At 39.0% G+C, this 13,230-nt stretch overlaps 1 protein-coding gene across 1 annotated transcript in view; it reads left to right on the top strand.

Annotated features, from left to right (window-relative positions):
- LOC104492865 (chondroitin sulfate proteoglycan 4-like) overlaps window positions 1-13,230 on the top strand; it is a gene marked incomplete at its 5' end in the record, with an annotated part of 21,500 nt that overhangs the window by 5,788 nt on the left and 2,482 nt on the right. Inside the window, 4 exons of the mRNA XM_010135468.1 lie at window positions 1,193-1,391; window positions 4,837-4,968; window positions 8,349-8,521; window positions 12,840-13,023. Coding sequence (XP_010133770.1) covers window positions 1,193-1,391; window positions 4,837-4,968; window positions 8,349-8,521; window positions 12,840-13,023 — 688 coding nt within the window. The remainder of the gene's footprint in view (window positions 1-1,192; window positions 1,392-4,836; window positions 4,969-8,348; window positions 8,522-12,839; window positions 13,024-13,230) is intronic.

Below are 13,230 nucleotides of genomic sequence, written 5' to 3'. Positions count from 1 at the left end.
CTGTGATTGCTGATTTTTGCTTTTGGCAGAGGTAAAATACTCCTTGGCAAGTATCACGTTTCCTCTTCAACGATTTGGTGTGATGGTTGTTAAATGCACTGAGACCCTAGAAAGACAGGAAGGGATGATTCAGTTTGTGTTTTGAAGCTCAAGCTGATGTTTTTAAAGGCTTGGGCTCTTAAAATTGCATGCTATATTATAAATTTGGCATAGAAAAAATTGGTATTGATGTATTTAATATTTAGGAATTCCATTTCACATTGAGATAAATGTGAATTGTTCTTTGTTAGTCTTAGTACATTTGTCTGTAATTCCAAATGAATACAGCAAAGATAAAGAGTAAAATGGGCTGTTGCTTATCATTTCTAAACAAGAAATTGTTCAGCAGGATATGGATGAAGCTCAGACAGCAGTCCTTTCTGCTTGAAAGAGTGATCTTGCAGTTTGCGCATATCTTAAGCTACAGCAAAAACAACAAAAAGCACTTAGATTTACTAGAGTTAAGTAATGAGTTTTATACCATCTTACTAAGAAGTAGTTAGCTATTTTGTCTGGAAGCATGATCTTGCAAAGTACTACGCAGCTGTTGGAAGCGTTGAATCCTTCGTCTTCCACTGGACTGAGAACCTCTGTGGATTGTTTGGTGCACTGAAAGAGGACCTTTAGTGCATGTTGTTAGAAGGAAAATAATGCAGCTACAAGGATTGTTCCGTTTGTATTGAGTGTGCTGTCCCCAGGCTGTTTTTTCTTTTCTGCTGGTGAAAGTAGAGCATACTGAATGCCTTGCCTGCTGTGAACTACATGACGCTAATATTCATGTGTATGTATTGGAAAGGAGCTCCTTGACTCGGTTATCATAATACAATTTTGTAATGTGTGTAAGAATTTGGATAGTGCCTAACAAATGGAGCAGTCGTGCCATAGCTGTCTAACATTCAAACTGGTGTAGAGTGTGTTTGATTGAATTATTTTGTGGTTTTGTTTTTTGAAAATCATTTACCAACATCAGCTATTCTAGTTCATGGTCAGAGATTGGGATGGCCAGTAAGTAAGGAAACGTGTCATAGCTGCTGGTTTTGCACAGGATGAATCTTTAGTCTTTCTTTTCCTTAGAGGTTTTTTTTTTCCCTCTGGTTTTCTTTTGTATGCATTTTTTTTTATTACTATTACTTTTTTATTTTTGCTTTTCTAGGTCTGGGTGGGTTCAGTCACAGAGATAACTATCAATGACCTCTGTGCGGAAGACAAAGACTCCTCACCATCAGAGCTGATATATTCCATTACTCCACCTAGCAATGGGCACTTGGCTCTGAAGTCTTCTCCAAACAAGAGCATCCTTAGTTTTACCCAGGCTCATATAATTGAAGGGCAGCTGGTATTTGTACACAATGGTATGTGGTTGCAAAAATACCACCTCTGTCACCACACTACTGCTCCTATTCAGTATATTTGTACTTATAATCATTTCAAGATTTTGTAATGTCAAAAAACCTCGGAGCTCTGGTTATGTGGTACATGATCTCACAAACTAAACAGGAAGGGGTCTGATGACTACTTAAATGGGTGCTCCCCTAGAAACCTTGATGGTTCCTTTGGTACCAGTCTTCTTTCTGAATGTGTATTTGCAGTAGGGGACCGTTGCCATGCATCTTTCAGAGATATAAAATCCATTTTTTGGACCATTGTCATTGAGAATCTCCTGAAGCCTTTCTGTCTTGCTATGATTAAGAGCTATTCATGGACCAATGGTCTCACAGATACCTGACACAGTGTAGTTATGTTCCTGAGCATCACTGGGCAGTGAAGTTATGGTTCATCTGGGTGATGTCAACCTCCCTTTTAGGCTGTGAAGGAATTCAGCTTCGACCACTGACCCTTTTCTGCCAGTGGCCAAAGCTAGAGTCTGTGTTTTATTTGTGCTGCTGCTACAGAGAGAATGTGTGGGTGATAAAAAAAAGAAGTGAGGGCAGCTTCATGCATCCTTGAGTAGCAGTGCCGGGCAGGAATGAACATCCCAGCAGGGTTCCAGCCAGAGAAAGAGGTGGGGCTTTTACAGGGCAATACCTGTTTTCTCCTGCTCCAGCTTTATTATCATGTTACCTCAGCTGAAAGAAGAAAGGAGGTTCTGAAGAAGGAATAAAACAGTTTTGGGGAAGCAGATGCAAGGGTATAGGACACTTGCCAGCTCCAAGGCAGGCTGGAATTATTTCCAGTGTTACCTTGCGTGCAGCAGTCACTTGAGATCTGCGCTGTGTCTTCGTGAGATTTGGCGCAGGTTAAAGTGCTCTGACTTCCATTGCACTGTCTTGCAGAGCTTATGAGTTACTGAAATTGCTTTACAAGCAGCTCCTGGTGAGCTGTAAGTATCCTGCTCAAATAATTTGATCAGAAAATGAGAGGTCAAAAGCATGGCAAAAGTGAACCAAGCTGTTTAAATTGTTTCGAGGGAGACTTTGACATGTAAAAACCCCTGTGGTGGTAGGATGGTGGTAGTCTCCGTGTGAGGAAATGAGTCCACTCTGTGTTCCAGAAAGGGCAAATGCACATCTGCACTCCTAGGAAGTGAATCTTGATTATAAAAGTAAAAAGAACAGCAAATTTCATTTTCCACTGAGTGGGAGTGTAGGTTGTACAGTGAATTTGAAATGTAAAATTGACCAGGTCCCGTGTCATCTCTTGCAGCTGCTCTAGCTCTGCCAGCTGCTCAGCCTCATGGCCTCCAGTGTTTCAGAAAGTACTTTGGACATTTTGCTTCTTTTCCTTTCTCAGTCTGTTATTTTCTTTCCTTCCTCATCTTGTAATGTTGATAGAAATGTACTCATTACTCTCATCTTTTTGCTCACTTGTTCTGGGGTCTTTCCTTACCTGATTGCTGTCATTCAGCTTTTTACCCCTTTTCAGCTACTCTGACCCTCATCTTCTAATGAGTGCTACCTTCTTTAGCTCCTCCTGGGAAGTGCCACTACTTGGTGTTCCCCATAGCCTGGCATCTGCTGTCTGCTCTCACTCGAGCCCTCTCCAAGGGGAAAAGCAGCATCTTCTTGACTGAGGCAGCTCTTCCATCCCCTGGCTGCTCCTCATGGCACCAAAGATCTTTTACATCTGTACATGGCAGTTGACACTCCATCCTCACACTCTTAGATACTGCCAAAGAAGGTACTACCATACTTGCTTGTATGCCTCTAACATTAGACCTAATACAATTTTTCCATAATCTTTGCTCAGTCTTGTGTTACATTATGATACTTACTTTGTGCTGTCAGTTGCAAATCTTCCTCTTTGCTCTCGTGTCTTCTCCTGAGATTTTATGTTTGGTTTTTCTATAATCCCTGATTGTTCTGTCACCAGGCTAAGCCCAGAATACCTTTTCTTTTCTGTATCTTTCAGTGTGAGAATTCCTCCCCTTTTCCCCCCTCACTTCACTCCAGGATGCTCCTGTCCTGCTTGCGCAGCATGGTCTGTCCTTATACCCTGCCAGTGTTTTCCTTAGTACTGAATTGAACTCTTGTTGGTTCTGACACCTCAGTGTCTTTTCAGTGCAGTTTTTGCAATCCTCTGTCTGGTGTCCTTTTTATCACCTCTGATCAGATATGCTTTTAAAAATTAATTGCAATAAATAATACATGCTCCATCCAAGCAGCATTTCAGAGTTTGGTTCTGTTCCTGACTCTGCCAATGACAAAATGTTAATTGGGCAGTTGACCTGCATTAGCCCGAAAAGCAAGTGAGGCTAAGTAAGCCTTTTTTTACCAGTGTGAGGCTAATAGTAGACTTCTCACTGCCTTTTAAAATGTTCAACTACTTGTGCATTTTTATCAAGAAAAAAATCAGAGAATAAAAGCTTTTAAAATAAAAACAGTATGACCTGATCTTCCAGAGTTGCTTCAGTGTCTGCCTGGATGTAAGAGCATTGCCTAGAGGAGTTCAGAACCCACATTTGAGTCTTCTGATATGTTAGTTTATAGTTAAGCAAGGAGTGCTGATCTTTACATAAAAGTACATGGCACCTTCTCACTTTTAGGGTATCTATTCCTGTAGCAATATCTCATGGTTAAATTGGGCAAAGCAAGTAGAAGAGCAGCAGTTAATGCTTCAATTTTTCATTCTCTCTTTATACTTAACTAAACAACCTGGGGAGCCTCTACTTAAAGCAATAAGACAGTTCTGATAGATGTATTTTTACAGGAATCCACTCAGACTTCTGGAGATATTTTGCCACTGCTGTGCCAAAGTACATACAGGTTCTAAGATTAAAGGAAAAAATGTGCATTTATTATGAGTACACATAATCTCTGAAATAGTTTAAACTGTGACAACATAACACTCTTCAGCCGAGCTGAAGCGGAGTGAAGAGGCGAAGGGAAAAACCTGAGAGTTGATTCAGACCTTTAAATGTAAATCAAAATGAAAGAACATTCTAGTTGTTTTTCTCTCCAAATTCCTTCTTTGCCAAAATGCGACTGCTTAAGCACTTTAGTCCCTCTTAAGATAAAAAAGGAGTGGGAAATTTGGGAGTCCTTGCCTCCCCTTGGTTTCAGTTCTGCTGGGTTGAATGAAGAAAGGGAGGAAAGGGCACTCTGCTGATTTGTGTCTAAGGGATGCCTGGTCTTTCCTCAGAGTGAACAGCCAGTAGTTCTTCATTGGGAAGGTGTTCTCTGCATTATTAATTTTTTTAATTATAATTAAGATTCAAAGGTATTGATCAAAAATTACTTCAGGATGACTTTAGATATATTTCACTGTAGTCAAGCTCAAAAGGTGTCCCTTGTATGTTTGTATGTTTTGGATGACGAACAGTATAATACAAGAATAAATTTACGGTTTTGTTTTCTACAGGAGCAATGTCTGGAGGCTTCAACTTTCAGGTAACAGATGGTTTGAACTTTGCACCTCGACAGATTTTTAGCATCACAGCTCAGATTCTAGTCATTAGCCTTGAAGTGAACAGAGGGCTCAGAGTCTTTCCAGGTCTGTTTTTAAAGATTGTCATTATTTTGTCCGCTTGAAAGAAAAAACTTGCATAATACGTAGTTATTCATCAGATAGCTAGCTGGCTGAACTAGAGAAATCGGTGCCTGGGAACATCTGTCTGTCCGTCTGATTTTTAAAAGAGCAGTTATGTTTTCTCAAATACCATATTGTTTCATTGTTTTATAATCTTTAACTTTTTGATATGCACCTGTGCTTGGAGTCCTGGAAACTGGCGGTGAAATGTATAGGCACAATGTGACAATAACACTGTCTGCCTAAGCTCTGACATTCCCCATTCAGATTTGTGTAAAAGCTCTGTATTATATTCATATATTTTAATGGTCTGGATTTCAATGAGATGGTCTGGAAACTGGTTCATATTTGTGCATTTGGAACTAGTTGGATCAACAGCTGAGGTTTTTTAAATGAAATCCTGCAGGAGTTGATGGGTTAAGAGGGTCTCACCAGAGCCATTTATTGCTTTGCATTGGCAAGAGTAATCCCTCATTTTGTTGCTAATCGAAAATCAATTGCAGGATTGAAGGAGAAATGAAGATTAGTCTTCTCTCAACAATGTCTTGCATCACACTTTTGTTTGTGCTACCTTCTTTTTTCTCTGAATGTGATCTGTACAGGCAGAAGAAGATTGAGAATTGTTAAAGCTCTGCAGGTATTAATCTGTACCTTGATTTATTAGTTTGATACGGGAAGTTTAATTCTTCAAACTTCCTGAATATAAGCTGCATAAACAAAGGCTTGTAACAAAAGCCACTTAAACACAGGCAACAAGAAATGAGATTGCAGCAGCATGATCTTCTAATTCAGTCAATATAAATGGGATTCACATAATCCACTTACAGAGCTTCTTAATCTGCGATTTTGGTGTGTAAGGTTGCCTCAGGTACAGGAATTTAAACGAATTCTATCTTAAGCCAAAGATAATTGTAAGAAAAGTATGCCTGATACTTCGACAGAGGGCAAAGTCTCTGGACTGTCAATCAGTTCTCCATTTTGCAAAATACATTTCTTTCAGGACTGCAAGTTGTATTCATGCAAGCCTTCACTTTTTTCTGAATTCTCATTTACATTGGGTTAGCAAAACTCCACTTTGGTGTTGAAAAGTATTACAAGCTTTTTCACCTGTTCTGATAATTTTAAAAGGTGTTCTGGAGCTACGTGCTTCTTTCAGCTGTACTTGCTTATCATGAAATGACTATTACAACAAAGATGGTGCCAAATGGTTAATACATGTAAAAACAATATCCAGTGTCCTCTAATATTTTATAGCACTGCAGGAAGAGCTAATTTTGAGACAACTTGAAGAATCTTCTGTCTAGGGAGGTAAAACCTGAATATTTTATGAAGAATTTGTCTTCATGTCTGTGTGTAAACTATTCTCTCAAGCACATGGTTGTGCAATTTTATAAGAGCATGCACTGCTGTCATCTTCTTGTGTTGGTTATACCAGATTTTTTTATACAATTTATTAATTTTTTTTCTGCTCAACAGAGGCCTGTTTTATTTGGTGTGCTGAATAAGTGGTCTGCTAGATATATGAGATTTTTCATAAGTATGCTAGCTATCTACAAAGTAAGGATTTGCTCTCTCCAGGGAAGCAGTTGCTCAAAGAAGGAATGAACTGACTTGTTGAGAAGGAGAGGCAGCCTGACTTGTAGGTATTTGGAAGCAGAGCTGTCTAAGCAGTCCATAGATGAGATCATTCATAACTGGTTAGCAGTGACAGGCAGAATGCTTATGCCAAAGCACTTTCCAAATCTTAAATGTAGGCAGTAAAAATGGATACCAAAATTATTAGGTACCAGTGATGGCCTTATGCGGTTGAATTCTACTTGTACAGATTAGCTTGGCCCAACTCTTCATCACCCATCTTTGTTGACTGTCTTCCTTCCTGTCTCTGTCCTTTCCCCTGTATTTGGGTTGGGCTGGATTTGTGACCTGTCTGCTCCCATGTTTGGGAACAAGTAAAGACAGTGTTATCATTTCCCTTTCCTTCACCCACTGTGGGTTGGAAAATAACCTTCCTCTGCCTGTTGACACGTCAGACTACCGCAGTGTTTCATTTCATTTCATTTCATTTCATTTCATTTTGCAATAATTTCATTTCATTGTAACTACTGTTCAAAGTAGGTGTGGTTTGAACCAGGACACAACTGCATATAAACAGGCATAATCCTGATGTTACTAATGGCTTGCAAAATATCCTCATTCTTCAAGTTTGCTTACTATGTTTTTTCTTCTGAATATTACAGCAGGAACATGTTATTTTGTCTTATTCCTGTATAAACATTATGCTTTATTGAAGATGGATTGATAATTCAGACTTAAAGGATATATATACTGCTAGTATCTGAAAAAAAAAATGTGTTGATACCTATAATAGCTGTTGTTCAAGAAAAAAGAAAATGTAATAATGGAGGCAGAAGTGAGGGCAGGGAAAATACGATTATAGGAATCTATTACTCCTCCAAAAGTATCCATTAAACATGAGATTTGCTTTGCTGAGTGTGTACCATGAAACAGTGCATCAAAAAGAAGCCAAATGAAACTTGATTTTTCTTTTACAAAATTGCTAGGTTTGGTTTTGTCACAACTTTGTCAAAAATTGTCTTGGTCTGACTAAATGCCAGAAAGCTCTTTATAATCTTTATGTTTAAGCCAGTAGGTACTGATTCTTGTGGTGCTATGTATTAAAAGGCATTTGTTACCCCTCAGTCTCCATCCATCTCAATAATACGTTATTTCAATTCAGGATATTATTTCTGTTGTGTGATGTTCTTCCTAATTAGTTTAATCCAGTATTTATTTTTTAATTTTGCTTAATGAAGATCATCTTTCATATCAATAAATGTGGTTCAAGCTTCTGGCAATGATCAGTTTTGGTTTGTGTGTTCACTGGAATCTTTGCTATGTTAAGGCTTCTCCCTGCCAAATCACCGTGCCTTCTAAGGGCTCCTGGGATTACAAAAAACATGAACAGTGGCAGAGCTGCAATTTGAATTCAGTTCTAGACCTCTGATATAGGAATAGGGCTTCTTATATGTGCTACGTTCCTTACTTTGTTGTTTTTGCAGAGGCCAGTATTAGCGATTACATGTGCTGAAGAGAGCTGCAGTTTTTTTCGTTTGTAAAGCAAGGTACATGTTACTGATAGGATGGGCTTTTTGATTAAAAAAGATGTGGAGGAGTTGTAACTAGGAAGGTAACTAGAAAAAAGGTTAAACCTGCTGATCTTATAAAATGTTATTAAAATGCTAAGTAGAATACCTACTTGAGAGGATGAGTTGTGCATACAAAACTTACCCTTCAGGAGAAATCGCTGTTACAAATCTATGTTACTTATAATTGACATTTTTTAGGTTCCAGGAAACCTATTTCACAACATGATCTGAAAGCTGTAACCAATGATGTGACCAATGCAGGAAACAGAACTATAACTTTTATGACTGTAACTTCCCCAAAACTTGGAAGGCTCATCAGAGTAAATTCTGATAATACCACTCAGGAAATCCTCAGTTTTACGCAGTCTATGGTAAGCATTTACTTTATAATAACTAGATTGTTACTTCAAAGGGCATTTCAGTTGCTCGCTCATTGTCTGGTACATTTATATCTGGTAAGTAACCAGGCATGTGTGACCCATAAGTGCAATCACACAGTTTTGCTATGTCATTAAATATCTGGTCTCTAGTAATGCATGCAAGGGGAGCCTTTGTTCCCGTTTGCTTGGATGCTAGCAGGGTCTTGGCAATTGCCACTGTTTTGCTTGTAACAGTACTTTTCAAGAAGAGCTGTTCTGGTGCCATTAAGCAGCAGTCTGAGGTTGGAAGCCTTTAGCTTTTGGCAGAAGGAGTAGCCTTTTGCGCTAGTGAAAAGTCAAGTATCAGATTCATTTCAGCTGTACACAGTTCTCATGTGTGTGCCCAAGAGTACTATTATTGACTTGATTGGCTGTGATATTAAGTGTTTAAAGAATCTTAACTGTGATACAGGGTCTCATACTTGAATGACTAAAACATGACAGTTCATGTAACTTGATGGAAAACATTCCTTTGCAACTGAAAAGAAGTGACTTACAGCTGTGTGCAGAATCTGAATATAGCTGTGTGCTCTGTGTGCAGTAATTTATTCTCAGAAAATCTAAGCGGGGAGGTAAAAGGAGCTCAATATTCTGATTTTGCTGGAGGAAAAATTTAAGAGAGAGTTTGATCTTAATCTGCCTTTACAGATTTTGAAAGTGGCTGTTTGATTTAGTGTATGAAGGAATGAGAAAATCTATTGGCCCGAAATTGAAACTTGGCCAATAAAACTGGAAGAAAGGTTGACATTTTTATTAGTTATCATCAAACTTTGAAGCAGCCTGACCAAGGACTGTGGTGGTATGAATCTCCACTTGAATTTTATAAAACAAGATGAACACAGAATGTTTCTTTTAAAATGGTGTTCTAATCCCGTTATGTTATTGGTCTTGTTATGATAGCTGCTGAGTTTTGTGTTCTGTTATGAGGGAGTTGAACTGTATAATGACACTGTTCCCTTCTGTGCCTAAAATGTGTGATTTTTATGAGCGTTAGCTGAAATAGTTAAGTATGTCAGACAGAAAATCTTTCAGCTAAAGATTTGAAGTTTTACTCTTTGTGCCTATGGGTGTGATCTTTACGTATGTTTATCAGGCAGTGCCATGTCAGAACATGGCACTTACTCTCTATTGCTTTAGTTCTTACTAACAAAGAGCTAACTTTCCTTTGAACTTTGTAAACTGTGTAAGGATTTGAGCTGTGATAATGTGTATGCTTTTCTTCTCTGTTGGAAGTATTTGTATTGGCCATTTTCACTTCAAACAAGTAGAGCTAAGTGACTTACTGCAGGTAGAATTAAGGTATCCTGACTAGCATGCTATGTATTCTGGTAGAGAATGAGGTATAAGGGAGAGAAAGAGATCCTAAATAAACTTTCATTGCCTAGCATGTTGTAGCCACATAAAATTAAACATCAGTGAGAAAAGGACAGTGCTCTTACAAACATTGTATATTCGCCATGTAATGGAGAATAAGACATGGAATTTCTGTTTGGTAATAATAAACCTGTAAATCTGATCTGAATTGAAAACATTTTGCATTAGTTTAGTTCTTTGGGTTTTCATTGACTTCATTCTGTATTGTGGAACTTGAAATTTCACTTCTGGAAAGTACTATGCAATTAGCTTACAAAAGTAGTTAGCACTTTTGCTGTGGTGCTGAACTCTTCCCTTTACCCTGTGGTTTATTGCTTCGTTGCCAAAAAGAAAAAGAAAAGAAAAAAAGAATTGAAATCACTATTGCATTCCAAGATTTTTGTTCACAGTTGTGCAGCCAATATAATAAAATTAATTGCACATTAAATGCACTTGATTAACACAGCAGTTTCCGACATGATGGTTGGGTTTTTTTTCCTCTGCCAGTACTTTCTATGGTATCTTCGAAGTATTTTCATCTTGCAGCAAGCACAGTTTCTTCATTATATTTAAAGACATTACAGAGGTAAACACAGAAGTCCTCACTGATTCCATTCTCCTCTTAACCGAGATATTAGCGTGGGTTTGCAGTTGAAAAAAACCTAAACTCTATTATTTAATTACTGATATGAAACACTGCTGAATTTAAAGGATGCATATTGCACCTATTCTTGTTACAAAAATTTGCTCTCTCCAACTGAAGTCCTAGAGGCATGCTTTGGAGAGTTGTCCTGAACAAATACAGCCTTTTAATATCTGTTCGTTTTGTCCTGTAATAGCCGTCACTTACATCAGTATAGGGAGAGCCTGAACCTGGACATGTGCATGCACGATTTTTTAGACAGTAAGATGGCATGGTTTTATAAGGCTGCTGAGAAGACTGACCCTGAAAGCCTCATTTCCCTGGTGATCTCAGTGGGGACTGTTCCAGTAATTTCAGGATTAACTCTCTCTGTCGTCCCACTCAGATTCCAAACTTCTAAAGTGCTTCACATGTGATAGCAGCAGAGGTTTTTTTGTTTTATTTTTCACACCTTTCAAGCATTTGTGATAGGAGTGTGTGCTAATGAGTTCCTTCAGGGTGTTTGCAAACTGTGTAGAGTATGTTGTAAACAGAAACAGCACCATCTCAGAGAGGGATCTCTCTGGTGATTATATGCTAACACATGCAAGCCAGGTGAGTAGTTGCCAGGGGTTTAATTGGTATAGCTGACTTCACTTTAGGTCAGTGAATGAATTCTCAAGCAGATCAGATGCTGTATCTGCTGGATGAGATTTAGTAAGGGTTCTAGTCTTGCAATTGTTAGGAATCCTATCGCAGTTTCAGTGTATTACAGTATTAATCTTCAGGTTTGGGTGTAGTTCCAACTGATGAGCATCCTTGTGTTAAAATACTGCTTTAAGGCCTAAAGAGGTTGTATCTTATGTAAAAATGCATTTCTTTGAAGATGCATGGTTGTATTTTGCATCTTAAATCCTCACAGTGGGACTGATAGGATTCTCTTGAGTATGAGGATCTACAAAGTTAGTGAAGGCAAGTATAGGACAGGCCAGGTTCCTTCCAGTTTCTTAGGAATTCCCTTGCTGTGATGTAGAAATTTTCCACTAAGTAATCACATCACCTCTTGGCTTATAAACAAGAGTATATTTAAATGGTATCCTTATAAAAAACCACCCTAGACATCTGGTAGTCTGATTCATTAAAGATACAGTACAGATGACACCTGTTCACAGTTACCATTGCTAGTTGAGATAGGTTTCTCGATGTTTTATATCTCTGTTCTTCACATAAGGCCTTTATTAAGCTTTCACGCCCAATAATGTTTCACCTACCTTCAAGTAAGCTTGTCTAGCAACACAGAGTTCGTCTTAAGAGAAGTCTTAAGAAGCAGGATATTCTCAATATAAGTTATGCGCAGGCTGGATCAATGGACTGAGGCCAGTTGTATGAAGTTCAACACTGGCAAATGCCAGGTCCTGCATTTAGGTCACAACAACAGACGCAGGAGAGTGTGCTGGAAAGCTGCCCAGTGGAAAGGGACCTGGGGCTGTTTGAATCAACAGCTGGCTGAATATGAGCCAGCAGTGTGCCCAGGAATGGCATCCTGGCTCGTATCAGCAATAGTGTGGCCAGCAGGAGGAGGGAAGTGATTGTCCCCCTGTACTCATCACTGGTGAGGCCACACCTTGAATACTGTGTCCAGTTTTGGACCCCTGACTACAAGAAGGACATTGGGGTGCTGAAGGGTGTCCAGAGAAGGACAGTGAAGCTGATGAATTGTGTAGGGCACAAGTCCTAATCAGGAGCGGCTGAGGGAACTGGGTTTGTTTAGCGTGGAGAAAAGGAGGCTGAGGGGAGACTTGAATGCTCTCGACAACTACCTGAAAGGAGGTTGTAGAGAGGTGGGTGTTGGTCGCTTCTCCCAAGTAACAAGTGACAGGACAAGAGGAAATGGCCTCAAGTTGCACCAGGGAAGGTTTAGGCTGAATATTAGGAAAAAATTTCTTTACAGAAAGAGTTGTCAAGCATTAGAACAGGCAGCCCAGGGAAGTGGTGGAGTCCCCATTCCTGGAGTTACTAAAAGACACGTAGATCGGCACTTAGGAACGTGGTTTAGGTGAACTTGGTGGTAGGTTGACAGTAACCTAACTTGGTGTTAGGGTAACAGTTGGACTTGATGATCTTAAAGGTCTTTTCCAAGTCAAACAATTCTATGATTCTACGTACACTGTGTGCACTAAGGTACAAAGGTCTCTCGTGATCAATGTTCCTAAAATTATGTTTTTTCTCTCCTTCCACTTCTGTGTTTTAAATTATTCTGCTCTTATATCTGTGGCTTTTCTTTACCCAAAACAGGTGGATGAAGGTGTGATCATGTATGAGCACTTACATGCTGAGTCAGCTGGCTGGAGCGTAGAGGATTTCTTTACGTTTACTCTCTCCTCTCCACCATCAGCTCTGGAACTCCAGGTGTTCCATATTGTCATTTCGTATGAAATTACCAGGCATGACCACAACAGTCGTCTTCTGGCAAATACAGGTAAAGATGTTGTACTGTGTGGGCTTCAAATTGTTTTGGATCTGTTAGGGTCTCAATGAATAAATGTGAAAAAACAAAAGCTACTTTCTCTTCAATAACAAATGACCAAAATACTTTTGTCACAAAGTGTAGCGTGTATTGTAGCTTTGAAAACTGCATCACGACATCTTTAAAAATGAGATCAACAACCTATGTTTGATCCTTCCT

This window comes from Buceros rhinoceros, unplaced genomic scaffold, assembly GCF_000710305.1.
Source record: "Buceros rhinoceros silvestris isolate BGI_N320 unplaced genomic scaffold, ASM71030v1 scaffold12114, whole genome shotgun sequence".
NCBI lineage: Eukaryota > Metazoa > Chordata > Aves > Bucerotiformes > Bucerotidae > Buceros > Buceros rhinoceros.
Note: the sequence above shows the minus strand (reverse complement) of the source record. Positions and strands in the feature narration are given on the sequence as shown.